At 45.6% G+C, this 12,819-nt stretch overlaps 1 protein-coding gene across 2 annotated transcripts in view; it reads right to left on the bottom strand.

Moving 5' to 3' along the window:
- mef2cb (myocyte enhancer factor 2cb) overlaps positions 1-12,819 on the bottom strand; it is a 61,904-nt gene that overhangs the window by 26,942 nt on the left and 22,143 nt on the right. For both annotated transcript variants that reach the window (XM_071899813.2, XM_078285056.1), the window contains exons 2-3: positions 11,033-11,250; positions 1,140-1,343 (exon numbers count right to left, since the gene is read on the bottom strand). In XM_071899813.2, coding sequence (XP_071755914.1) covers positions 1,140-1,343; positions 11,033-11,086 — 258 coding nt within the window. In that variant the 5' untranslated portion in view covers positions 11,087-11,250. The remainder of the gene's footprint in view (positions 1-1,139; positions 1,344-11,032; positions 11,251-12,819) is intronic.

Here is a 12,819-nt window from a genome sequence, read left to right as displayed (position 1 = left end):
GGATATGGTTGTGGAGTGAAGGCAATAATGACAACAACAAAGCATGAATAACACTGTAAAGTTTACATGATGGTGCGGTGTATTCATTTATGGTGTTTTTTATCTCCAGCTTAAGTGAAATCAAGTGCTTTACATTGTAACCCACCTTGACATGACAAGAGCTTGTTTGCCCATGTATTGTTTGTGTGCGCCTGTTTCCCAAAGAGTTCTTATGAAAAAAGCATCTCTACATTTAATCAGCGAGTGTGGTGTGAGTGTGCATTTGTACATCTGTTTGTGTGTGTGTGTGTGAGAGAGAAAGAGGGATAAACTATGCATGCATGCATGTGTGTGTGTGTGGCCCACCAGGTTTGTCAGATCTCCATAGTAACTGTTGCATAACAGGGTCACGTTGCGAGCTTAAGGATCCTTGAGGGTGTCCGCTCAGCGTCAGCACCTGCTTTAGCTACCTGCCTACTGGCTGGCCTGACAGCGCTGTTTAACGTCGCCTTGAGCCAGGCTTATGACATGTGCGTCCGAAGCAACTCAGATCAACATGCTACTCTAAGAGACACATCAATGACAACAAGACACCAAGGGCAGCAGCCACGGGCTACATGCCACAGGGGACAGTCTGGAAGGTCCAGATCGATGATCCCTCTATAAAGGCACAATGTACGAGCAACACATGGAGGCAATTTTAATGAGAAATCTTTCGACAAACAGACTCATTTTAATTAGATTTATTTTTTTGCTTGTAGTCCATGTTGTCCTCAATGATTTTGCACCATTAATATACTGTAAATGTAATATTGTACATTGCCTCAAAAAAATTGCACAAGGAGGTGAGGTTCGCTACTTAAGCTACTGCCACTATCTAAGTGATGTAAGTCTTAAATACCTTTCTGAGAGTGATTGATATTAGGACTGAACCTTTGGGGAGGGCAGGCAAACTATTGGAGCGGCTGTCTCTTACATTATGTTGGTAAAGACGCAAAGAGAGAAGTGAGGGTTGCTGAATGAGTCAAAAATGCAGCACACATCTGTCTGCCCGCATGTGTTTGCATGAGTGTGTTTTTGTGTGCATGTGTTTTCCCTTGCGTGTGCGCATTAGCTGTGCTCGTGTGCGTGCGTGCCGTCTGTGCTTTCCTGTAACTTACCTCCACAATGTCCGAGTTGGTCCTGCTCTCGTGGGGCTCGTTGTACTCGGTGTATTTAAGCAGGACCTTGTCCATGTCTGTGCTGGCATACTGGAACAGCTTGTTGGTGCTGTTGAAGATGATCAGGGCAATCTCACAGTCACACAGCACGCTTAGCTCGTACGCCTTCTTCATCAGGCCAAACTTTCGCTTTGTAAATGTCACCTAAGGAGAGAGGGATAAAGGGATGAGATGAAGAAAAAAAAAGAGGATAAAGATTAGCTAAGGTGAACACATTTTATTCATAAGACTTTTCTTTATTCACAGCCAGGGATGGGGGAAGTTTTTATATTCATACAGATGACTGAAATCTTTTTTATGATGCAACTACAATCAAATCAACCTGTTTTTTTCTGACTTGTAGTACTCAATTAATTATGATAAAAAAAAAACTCCATCATCCTAGACATTTTTTCTACAGCGAGTGATGAAAAAATGAATCTGGCATAATCAGAAGTTTTTCTCTCGTGAATCAAGAGTTCTCGGGGAAACAGCATAAAAAGAATATCTGCAAAGTGAGGTCTGCTGTTGGTTCAGCACCCTCCGACTGAAAGGTTACTGTAACAGTCCATCCACTATACCAGGAAAGAAGAAAAAAAGAAGCTGGGCATGCATTTAAGGAACTGAAAATAATCTGTCTCAGAGAGATAACGGTAAAGCAGATCAGTTACTGCTTGTACATCAAAGCACGCTGAAGTTCAAGATGGAACATACGTGACTTGTAATTGGCCCTTTCATATGATCTGAGTGTGCACTCTCTCTCTCACACCCTGTTTTGTGCAATAGACATACAAATAGCTCATTCTATTTTAATCTCAGAAATACAGCTGAGATGCACTGTTTTCTCATGGTGACATTAATAGCCATTGTTCATCTGTTGTGTAAACCAATTAACCACCTCTCAGGGTAAATGACAAACCATCGATATAAATAACGGGTGGTTTCCCTGACTGTGCTTGAAGCTGTGTGTCAGTGCACAACAGTGAAAATGCTCCTTTAACTTAAACCACAAAAATTGTCTTCTCTAATGGGGGCCTTTCTCTTTCTCTCACTTTCTCTCTTTCTCTCTGTGTTCGTGTGTGTGTGTGTGTGTGTGTGTGTGTGTGTGCATGTGTGTGTGAGGCCCAACACCTTGGCCAGTACCTTTAATAACACAGGCATACAAGTGCCCACATTGTCAAAATAGAGCAGCCTCTATTCCTCTATTGTTTGGATCAAAACTAGAGCAGTGAAAGTGAGTTAATTCCAGTGAGCTGCACCTGGTTCTTTTTCCAAGCAGTGTGTGCAAGCTCTTTGGCTGTATGGGAAAATGAGAAAAAAAAAAGATCACTGCCAGCTTCCCTCTCTGATCAACATTGCTTTTTTATCGACATTTCTTTCTTTTCTTCTCTGACTCTGTGTATTCACAGTAGAGATTTGTATGGAGGAAGCTTTTGACAGAGAGGAGATATTGCCAGAACTGTGCCCAGCTGGTAGCTAATGATCTCAGTTTGTTGATTAACTGGATCTTTGTCTATTCTCTCCTGACACCTAAACGGGCCAAAAAATACAAAAACCAAAACCTCTGAACAACACGCAGTTAAACATGCTCTGAATGTAATAACTGTAAAGTGTAAAACCGTAAAACAACTTGTGTGTGTTTCTACCTTTTACTAGAGATTTACAAAGAAAGCTTTTCAAGCACTGATCTCTGGGTCAAAGTATTACTGAAGAGATAATTGAATATATCAATAGCATAAATCCATCATACATCCATTGCCCTTCACATTCTCTCTGAGCTCCTTAGTGGCTGTGCAGCTTTGAGGCTTGAAAGAGGAGATAGGGTTGAATGGATATTGATAGATAGTTTTGGATTTCCTGAAATGATATCTCCCAGGATGCACCAGAGAAATTGAATATCAAACTATCCCCCACCTCCACCCCGTCTCTCTCTCTCTCTGTCTCCCTCTCTCTATTGAGAGTGGGTAAACCTTAGATGAACTACCGTACCCTGTCCCAGCTTCTCCTCGAAAGTTTGCCAATGATGTCACTAAGCCACGGCGAGCTCGCTATCGGATGGCAAGCAATGGCTACAGACAACAGAGGATGAAACCAGAGACAGGAACCACGTTTCTAACTCCTGACAAACCGGTGTGTGTAACGTCAGGTTCTATACCTCGGCACAAACACGCATCTGATTCACCGACGCCATAAGGAGAAAAAGCTCCCCTGGGCTCTAAATACCATGCTGACATTTACACAGTCATACCGAAATGTGAAAAAACAAGCCTCATTCTTACGCCTTAAGATCAAAAGGCAGCTTGTGACAATAAGATTAATTGTCATATCCAACCCACTCTAAGCGGTACCATCCAAAACTGAAATGTAAGCACCCTAAAGGGGTCTGCCAGCCTACAATAGCAGAGCTGCAGCCAGGCCCGTACATGACGAAGTAAACAAGACGACGGGACTATAGGACAGAAGGTCAAAACAGGCTGTTCAGGAACAGGACATGTAGAGTGTTGTCTTCCCCAGGAGCCAGGCGGACTCTTGAGGGGAGTTTGTACGCCAGGGGCACCGGGGGCAGACACACAGGACACAGCTAGCCGCCGGCCCAGCTCTGTTATCACCCACTCACTCTGCTGGGGCCATTAATGTTTCAAAAGGTGGCACGTGGCACACATGGCGTGCTGGGTGTGCGTCCCCAGGGTCCTGAGCTACCAGTCTCAAAGGGGAGGCCCACATGCTGGCTCTGCTCTCTCTGATCGCCCACACATTACCGGACCACTGGCAGACACACGCAGGCACACACATACACACGCACACACAAACACCGCAGGGTAAGGTAACGAGCTCTATCTTTTTCTCTGAGAGAGACAACAAAAATCAAACACATTAAGTACTTGCAAACATGTACATAGACACTCACTCCCTGCTTCTCATTTCAACATGTAAAAAGGGAAGAACAGAATCCGATCAAAGTTGTCCTGATTCTTCCACTTTAAATGAGGAACTGCACAAGCATTCCCGCATATTGTAATTCACACATAGGCTGACTTTAACAACTCCACAGGAAGAGAATGAATGTGATTATGAAATGCATAAACTGACCAAACAATAACACCCACATAAATATCACACCCCGCCCCCACACCTCACTCTGACACATACAACCCGCTACCTCACAATCACATATACTAACAACACTATGCACATACATCCATAAACACACACAGATACACAGTGCATGCATGCTTGAAAACAAACACGTACACACACGCACATACACAGGCACGCATTCAAAAGTAACACACAGTTGGCTTGTACTGTCTTGACGGTAAATACTGACGCAAACATCTTGTGGGATGTGCTAATGTGTCAGAAAAAACGTACCTCCACTATGCAATTTTAATGTTCACTGGAGCAGTTTCACTGCTTGAGGTAACTCTGTCGTGACTTCATGGCTTCACATGATGCCGTCATGTGACCCAATTAGCTCATCGACATTCATGCTGGTGATGTCACCACGGGCCTTTCCTGTGCAAGCTCAAAACATCTCTCTCTATTTACAGCGGCTGTAAACTACTGCTCTGCACCTATATTTATTAAGCTGCTGATCTACAATCTAACTAAGTCCCCATAACAACATTTGATATGAATGGTACAACTGATCCACACGCATTTACAGAGACGCCTGGCAGTGCAGACCTGGCTGCCTTTGTTAGTACAAAATGCTTATGATCAAAACTATATGTGAGAAAGTGTCTGCAGGCCAGAGAGAGATGTGCCGGCATAATAAGATATTGTGATATTGAGCTCATGGCATTCTGTAAGCAGCACACTGCTGTGTCAAAACATGAAAAGCTTTACTCGACTGTGTGTCATTGTTTTGGATATTTTTATGGAAAGGAACTGAACACTGAACAGTTATACAGTTCTAATTTGTAATTTAAAGGCCTTCAAGCAACTGTAAATCAGGTTCACAAAATGTGTGATGTTTGGATTGAAAATATATAATATTTTCCTAAATGAGGCCCCTGTTATTGTTGTCTATCCAAAAAGACCCACTGTAAACCACCCGTATCTCAGTGTGGGTGTAGTTTTCATTTCCTTGGTCAGTGGGTGCTGTTAGATACACCAGTATGCTAATAACAGAGCATGACCGTTACAGCACCTTTGCCGCTATGCGTTCTGGTGAGGGAGATCAGTGTAAAAACCCTGGTAAGTGCGTGAGTGTGAACCCAGCTGTATCTTTTCACAGTAAATTGGGAACCAGGGTGTGAAACCCATCTTCACCCACCCACACACCCACACACACACACACACACACACGCACACGCACGTGTACGCACACACATGGTTTTTGTTGTCACACTTTTTGGCAATCTTAGAGAGAAGACTTAAGCTATATCATGGTATAATGGGACACTTGACATTCAAACTGACTGTCATTGCATGCTTGTAGGGTGTGTTTATATGAACTGGTTAGAGGCTGGAACCCTCATTTCCCAACATGCAGAGCCTTCCCATAAACACATGCAAGATAGACTCAAAGCACAAACATGTTTATCAGGATCAGCTCTAAAGAATTGACCAGTCACACCTCCTCAGGCAAGGAAAAAAAAAAAAAAAAAGAAAAATGCTAGGGATAAACAGAAGGACAAGAGGAGAGAGGGGATAGCGGCTGATTCTCTGCCACATGGGTGAGAGGGGAGGGAGGGGAGGAGGGAGGAGAGAGGGGGCGGACGCACAGGAAGCACATTTGTATGCATTTCCTCTCATAACAGGAAGAGGCCAGTGGCTTCCCCTTCACAATGGCTTCGCTTCTGCTTCCCACCTCCTGCCTGCCTGTGCTTCCCTGGGGGGAGGAGGAGGTGGAGGAAGAGGAGGAGCGGAGAGACAGGCACCAAGAACTGCTGGTTAGCAAACCAAACATGGACACACGGATACACACACACACACACGGGCACAGAAGCACAAAAGGACACACACACACACACACACACACACACATACACGTCAGTCAGCTACTGAGCAGCACGATTTGTCTTCAGACAAACACTTATCCCATTGTCAGAGGCCAAGCAGGAAGAGATGGGCTTACGCAAAAGGAATAAGTGGAGGAGCCCAAGACCTGGGCCTGAACTCTGCCTCACAGCCAAAGAAGCTGTTAAGAGGGGCATTACGACAAAAGAGGCTTTGTTCCACCTCTAATATATGCTATGCTCTTCTCTCCCCTCAAAACCCCACTTATCATGCTCTTTCAGTGTGCCCTCATTGTACAGTAGGAACAGGAGGCAGCAGACTGGGAAAGCTGCAAACATTTCTCTGTTCATTGTTTGAATCAAAGTGGACCAAAGTAAGCGGTCGAAAGCTAACCTATGGAATTGAATGAGCGATGTTTTAATTATGACAATTTTAGTCATTGGTGCCTTAAAATATATGGCAGTTTTGATTTCTTCTCTTCTGCGAGCTAGTGATTACACTACAGTACAGCACTGTAATGGCTGGGTATGCTCCTGCTCTGTATGTTCCTGTTTATGCTGAAAAACCACAAGTGGAAAGTGATATATCCACCGACTGAAAAAAAAAAAAAAAAAAAGTGGATGTTACTTTGCAAGGCCAGAGTTAGTGGCCAGAAAGTCAAAAATAACTTCGTTTTCATTCATTTGAGGTGGATGTACATTTGTCGTGGCACTAAGGCTCACACTGTGCGCTGTAACGGAAACAGGAGAGAAACGAAAGGAACCTAGACAAAGCATTAAGACCAACACTTTCTATGTAGGAAAAAAAACAAACCCTATAGAGTGAGGTGATAGAGCAAAATGAGCCAAGTGAAAAGCATGCGAAAAACAAGAAAGAAGTTTAGAAGACAAAAGAGAGAAAAAAATAAAGCACGCAGAAGGTGAGAGCTTAGTGAGCCCTTTTCAGGTGAGGTCTCACGGCGCTGAACATATAACACAGAGGAGCGCCGCTCGCTGTGGTAAAAGGAGGAGACGGTAGAAGGTGGGAAACAGGGAATTAGAGGAGGGGTGCAGGGGTGACGAGCTACCCTGTGGGCCTCATTATTTTCCTGCTGTTAATTTCACTCGCACATTTTCTCACCCCAATGCTGTTGATTGGAGAGAGGAATGCTTTGTCGTGGAAACAAAAAGACCCCTTATTTCAGCTGCAGCTGACTTGATGCGGGAGAACAGGTATATGCAGGAAGATGTCATTTCATTTTTTTTTTTAAATCTTCTTCCAGCCAAGTATGTGTGTGTGAGTGTGTGAGTGTTGTCGGGGGAGTTCTGTTGTTTTACTTCCTGTGCCTGATGACCTGCTCCATGTTTGACCTTTAGCCCTGGGGCCCTTCCCCTCTGGAACCCCCGCATCCAACCTTCCCTCACAGGGCAATGCACACACACACACACACAAACAGTCATCCTAAATTAAGCCCACTGAGTGTACTGGCTGGAGAGGTAACACTCATTAGAGCCAATTGCCGTAAATTAGTCGGACCCCAAGATGGCTGACTCCAGAGAGATAGATGTGTTTTCATGTGTTTACAAGTATGTATTTGTCTACGCTGCATAAACAAGATACTAAATGCACCATCTAAGTATGTGTCTGAGTATATAATCTGTTTGAGTGTCTATGTCTGGAATCTATGTCAGTGTGTGTGTGTGTGTGTGTGTGCGCACACCTGTGCATGCGTAATGTACGTGTGTGTGTGTGTTCTTGCATGTGTGTGTGCTTGTATGTTTGTGTCTGCGTGCCTATCTCTGTGTGTGTGCGAGCCGGGGCGAGAGAGAGTCTGCTCTCTGTCTGCAGCCCGTGCGTTTATGGCACAGGGGGCTCTTTCATGTGCCCGAGGCTGGGAGAGGGTCTGAGTGGTCGGGGGGCTTGGAGCCAGTTCTCGCACACTGCTGCCCACTGTCCGGGGCTCCGGGCAGCCAGTCAACGCCGGGGAGGCCTGGCCCTTCTGCCCCTGCTCTGGGGAAGTGTTTCGGGGCCTGGGGGTGGCAGCCCAAAGTGGCCGCCCAGAGAGAGCCAGGCCCTGTGCCCACTGTGATGCTGCCGGCCGCAGGGAGGGCAGGGACGGGGGTGGGGGGGGTTGGCGGTGGGGCAGTGGAGCCCTGTGGGTGGCGAGGTAGCGTTGACAGCCCCACAGAATGGTGCCACTCAGTGGAGGGCTGCAGGATGGAGGAGGGAGTGCATGCAGACAGGTAGGAATACGGAAAAAATGGCTTTGATAATAGCTATATAGGGCTGTCTAGGAATGGCTGCAGGAGTGTTGTCCCTGTACTATGTTTTAACAGTATGTGTTGTGAAACTTGTTGGATATTCATGTCATATCAACTCATATCAACAATCCACTGAAGAAGAGGGTTGGTTGTGTACAGAAGAGTTTTGAGAAGATGGCAATAGGTATAAGTTTTGGGCTGTGAGCTTTTTAGACATAAATCAGTAAAAGTATGTAAAGAATGTGAGGTTGAAGGCAATGCTATACAAACTCCTCTGGTGTTTATTTGGCTTTGGCACCGGGACATTTCCTCAAAAAGGAAGTGAAAATATGCAAAGCCAGAGCTTCCGTTTAGACAAAATAAAAGCTGGAGGAAAAAAAAAAAAAAAAAAGTTTCTGTGTCTGTCTCTGTCCCTGTCTTGTGATGTCCGCCTCTACACCAACCCAAATGTGGTGATGTCATTCACTTAAGTCTCAAGTTGAATGACACTGAATGCCATCTGCTCCACAGAGCATGTGATGAAGTTTTCCACATGTGACCGATGATATCATATCAGTAGGAATGCGCCGTTCGTTACTCAACTCAAAAACAACACAAAACCAAGAAAGATCAAGTAAATATCTAATCTATCATTTCAGAGGGCAAAACAACAAACTCCAGCGATATATTGATTCTCCTTTCCCTGAACTCCTTCTCGCTTCTCCCTCTCCTCTCCTCCCTCCCTCCTCTCCCTGTAAGTAAAGCCCGGATATCTCAGGCATCGATTCCCCTCAGGTGTCCTTCCTGTCTCCCTCTCTCCCTCCTTATCCTCAGGAGCCGGAGTGCCTGGTGCGACCGGCGAGCCCGGTCTAAGGTGGGATGAGAGAGAAGGGCTGAGATAACAGTGGGGAGGAAGTGTGGGCGCTGGTGCAACGCGATAGCTTTCCTCCTCATCTGAAACTCTGTGACCTCCTCCTTGCTCTCTCTCTTTCTCCCTTTCTCTCTCTCTGTCTGTCTGTCTCTGTCTGTCTGTCTCTCTGTCTGCCCGTCTCTCTTTCAATAACAAATACACAAATAAGCATACCGGGCGACACAGGCACAAACTCGCACACACCCTCCCTGCTTCTTCCCCCCCCCCCAAACATATCTTTCTCTGTATCTGTATCTCTCTCTCTCTCTCCTCTTTGTAACTTCAGCTGTGACTCCTTTGACAACCTGTTACTGAGGTGAGCACGCTACGCATCAGAGGCAGAGAAATGAGCAGTGGAGGGTTGAGCAGTCGTACGCTTCTTCAATGCTCTTCTTCTGACCACTCATCTTTATCTGCGGTACTCTCATTCTCATTCTCCTCTCTCTATCCTCTTGTTACTTGCAATCACCCTCGTGGAGATCGGCGATGATAGCAGTTGCGATCCACTTCAATTACTCCTCCAGTGTTGCCCAATCGATTCCTAGAGCCTCTTCATGTCACTTTACAATGGCCAAATGACTGTGTTCACATTTGATATAGCATGCTGCGAAAAGGTTTGTGGAGCGTGTTAGGCGATATCGTATCAAGACATGACGGAGGCAATATGCTGGGCCAGTGTTCGAATAAGACGTGTGTGTGCGTGTGTGTGTGTGTGTGTGTGTGTGTGTGTGTGCGTGTGTGTTTGACCTGTGATCCAGGGGCCACGTTAGCAGCGTATGGATCCAATTGGGCTGCCAGGAAGCTGACAGAGTGTCAGTGGTCACTTGTGCCACAGGAAGTGATCGATTGTGGGCCTCCAGGGCAGAGAGAGGTCTGTCTCTATCTATTTCCTGCCGCAGACAACAGTGTCTGCCTGAATCCTGTTGTCCACAACTTATCATTTTTCTCTCCAGTTGCAGCCCAAGTAATGCCAGCTGTTTCTGAAATGAATGTCTATTATTTTGCTTTTGTGTTGGTTCTTTGACTGGGATTTATCTTTTCTAATCACTGGATTTGAAATGCATCCGAGCCGCATCGATATCTGTTCTGCTATGCAGAGGAAAACTACAGCAGTCCTTCTGTTACTGATTTAGCTAAAGAAAAATACTGTTTCAGTGTTTGTCTCTCAGGCCCTCCTTCATCTCCACCCTCTTGGCCCAGTCCAGTCCAGTAGCTATTCCAGCTACGCGCCACTTTGGACCATCCCATCTCTGTTTGGTTGTTTGTTTATGTTTTCTCCCACCCTGCCCCTCCTATGTTAACCCCTCCCCTCCCCCGCCACACGGTAATATTCCACTGCCAATGAGCTAAAGTGGGTGGCATGGTGTGAGAGGATGGGTGTGTGAAGGGTGCTACAGTTGTGTGTAGGCCGCAGTCCTCAAAGCGGGCAGTGATATGCAGAATGGGATTTGAGAGCTACAAATGTTCTCATGCAAATCCCTTTTGGCGAAAATCCTCCTGCCACCCTCAGATTGGTTTGTTAGATTTAAGGGAAACAACCCTGCCATTATAAGCCAATGTAACCCTTCTACCCAAAGCAATAACTGTGCTATCCCCGCGTACACCTCTCTGTCCCCCTATTCACATATTGCCAAGACTCCCAGAAGACCTTCATTGTTGAAGGCTATGTGGGGTGCAGGGTGTTTCTCCTTCCCCCCTCCTCCACCCCTCCTCTCCTCCACCCTCATACTCATCCATCCTCCCATCCCCAAGGGACTTACCTGTCTGTTGCGTTCATCCATAATCCGCGTGATCTGAATCTTTTTCCTCCCCATCGTCCCCGTCTCTTTCTTTCTCTCCTCTTCCAAAAGAACTTTATGCTTTCTTCTCCTCTTTCTTCTTCTTTCTCTTCTTCTCTTTCCTCTTCTGCTTTTCCTTTATCTGTCTTCTTTCTTCTCTCTATTTGCACCAATCAATTCAAAGATTCCTGCATCCGTACCTGCAAGAAAGAAAGGGGGAGGGGGGGGGGGATAAGCATTAAGTGAAATGAAATATGGCAAAATACTGAGAGAAAAAATAATAAAAGTGGCATCATGGCAGCCACAAGGGAGGGTGAAGAAAGACAAAGAATCTGTCAACAATGTTGTGAGAACTGCTGTGTTTTTCACTGTCGATATCATGCAAATCAGTTTTTGCATTTTTTTCCCAGGCACCGACTATGAGAGGAGACAGCGCTGTCAGGATCCTGCCTCGTTCACAGAGAGTTTGACAGTGTTTTGGAAGTGCCGCTAACTTAAACGCTCTAATCACCAACACTGTAACATTACCTCCAGACTGAGAAATACATTTTGTTTCTTCCCACGAAACAGCACTGTATTGACAGTGGAACTGCCAGACACAGCTTTTTCTACTCTATCTGCGGCTCATCTCCAAAATGGCAGACGTGAGTCGCAGGATAGAATACAGATGTAAAACCTAGCGTAGTCTTGCCACGTTCTGGCAAAACAAAGCCAACAACAAAAAAAAAAAGAGCCAAGAGTGATCTTTTAAAATATGGATGTTTCTTGGAGCCAGAAATCAAACACAAAATTCCAACATGAACTTGTAAAACAGGACTTGAACCAGCTGGGTATTGTATGTCAATGAGTGCATGTGTGTGTGTGTCCATCTGTGCATTTGTGTGTGTGTGTGTACCTGTGTTTGAGGAGTTGAGGCCAGTGGCTGCTGAGCTGGACTGCATGTGCGAGGAAGAAAGCTGCGCTCCAAAAAGTTTGCGTGAGCGAGTGACTGTGTGTGCACGTGTGTGTGTGTGTGTGTGTGTGTGTTTGTGCACGTGAGTGTGTGTGTGTGTGTGTGTGTGTGTGTGTGTGTGTGTGTGTGTGTGTGCGTGTTCATGTGTGAGCTTGGCTAAGCCAGAGCTCTAGTGCATCTCTCCAGAGTGCTAAAGTAGGCCAACCCAATCTATCTCAGGGAGGAGCAGAAGAACTGTTGTTGTGTTTTCTTTTGACAGTAGAGGTGATAACGTCCCTCGTTATGCAAATGAGCATCCCATTATTTAAGCTCAGTGCAATGCAGGGGAGCTGTCAGCGCCGTCACATTAAAAAAAAATCCTCCATCTACCCTGCCTTTTTTTCTCTACTTTCCCCTTCTTCTCTCTTCTCTCCTTTCTGAACCAGATTTCCGGCACCTGGCAGCACAAGCATCAGACATTGATGTGGAAGACGACACCGCTTCACCAAAAGACATGTCAGTCTCAGTCTCTCTCTCTCCCTCTCTCTCATATTCTCTAGCTCTCTCTCCCTCTCATATTCTCTAGCTCTCTCTCCCTCAGTCTCTCTCACATTCTCTCTCTCTTGCACACTCACATACACACCTTGTAATGCACTTCCCTCCTCCTTTCCTTTTTTTTTTATCTTCCCCTAACCTGAATCCATGTATTTATTGAGTAACATGCATGAGAAAGCACAAGAAAGCTCCAAACCCCTGTAGTGAGCGCAGCACATTGCTATGCACTTGACCTCTTTGTGCTAGAGAGGAGGACATTGATAATGAAAGTGCGTAATAGGGA

The sequence above is a fragment of the Centroberyx gerrardi genome, chromosome 8, assembly GCF_048128805.1.
Source record: "Centroberyx gerrardi isolate f3 chromosome 8, fCenGer3.hap1.cur.20231027, whole genome shotgun sequence".
Taxonomy (NCBI): domain Eukaryota; kingdom Metazoa; phylum Chordata; class Actinopteri; order Beryciformes; family Berycidae; genus Centroberyx; species Centroberyx gerrardi.
Note: the sequence above shows the minus strand (reverse complement) of the source record. Positions and strands in the feature narration are given on the sequence as shown.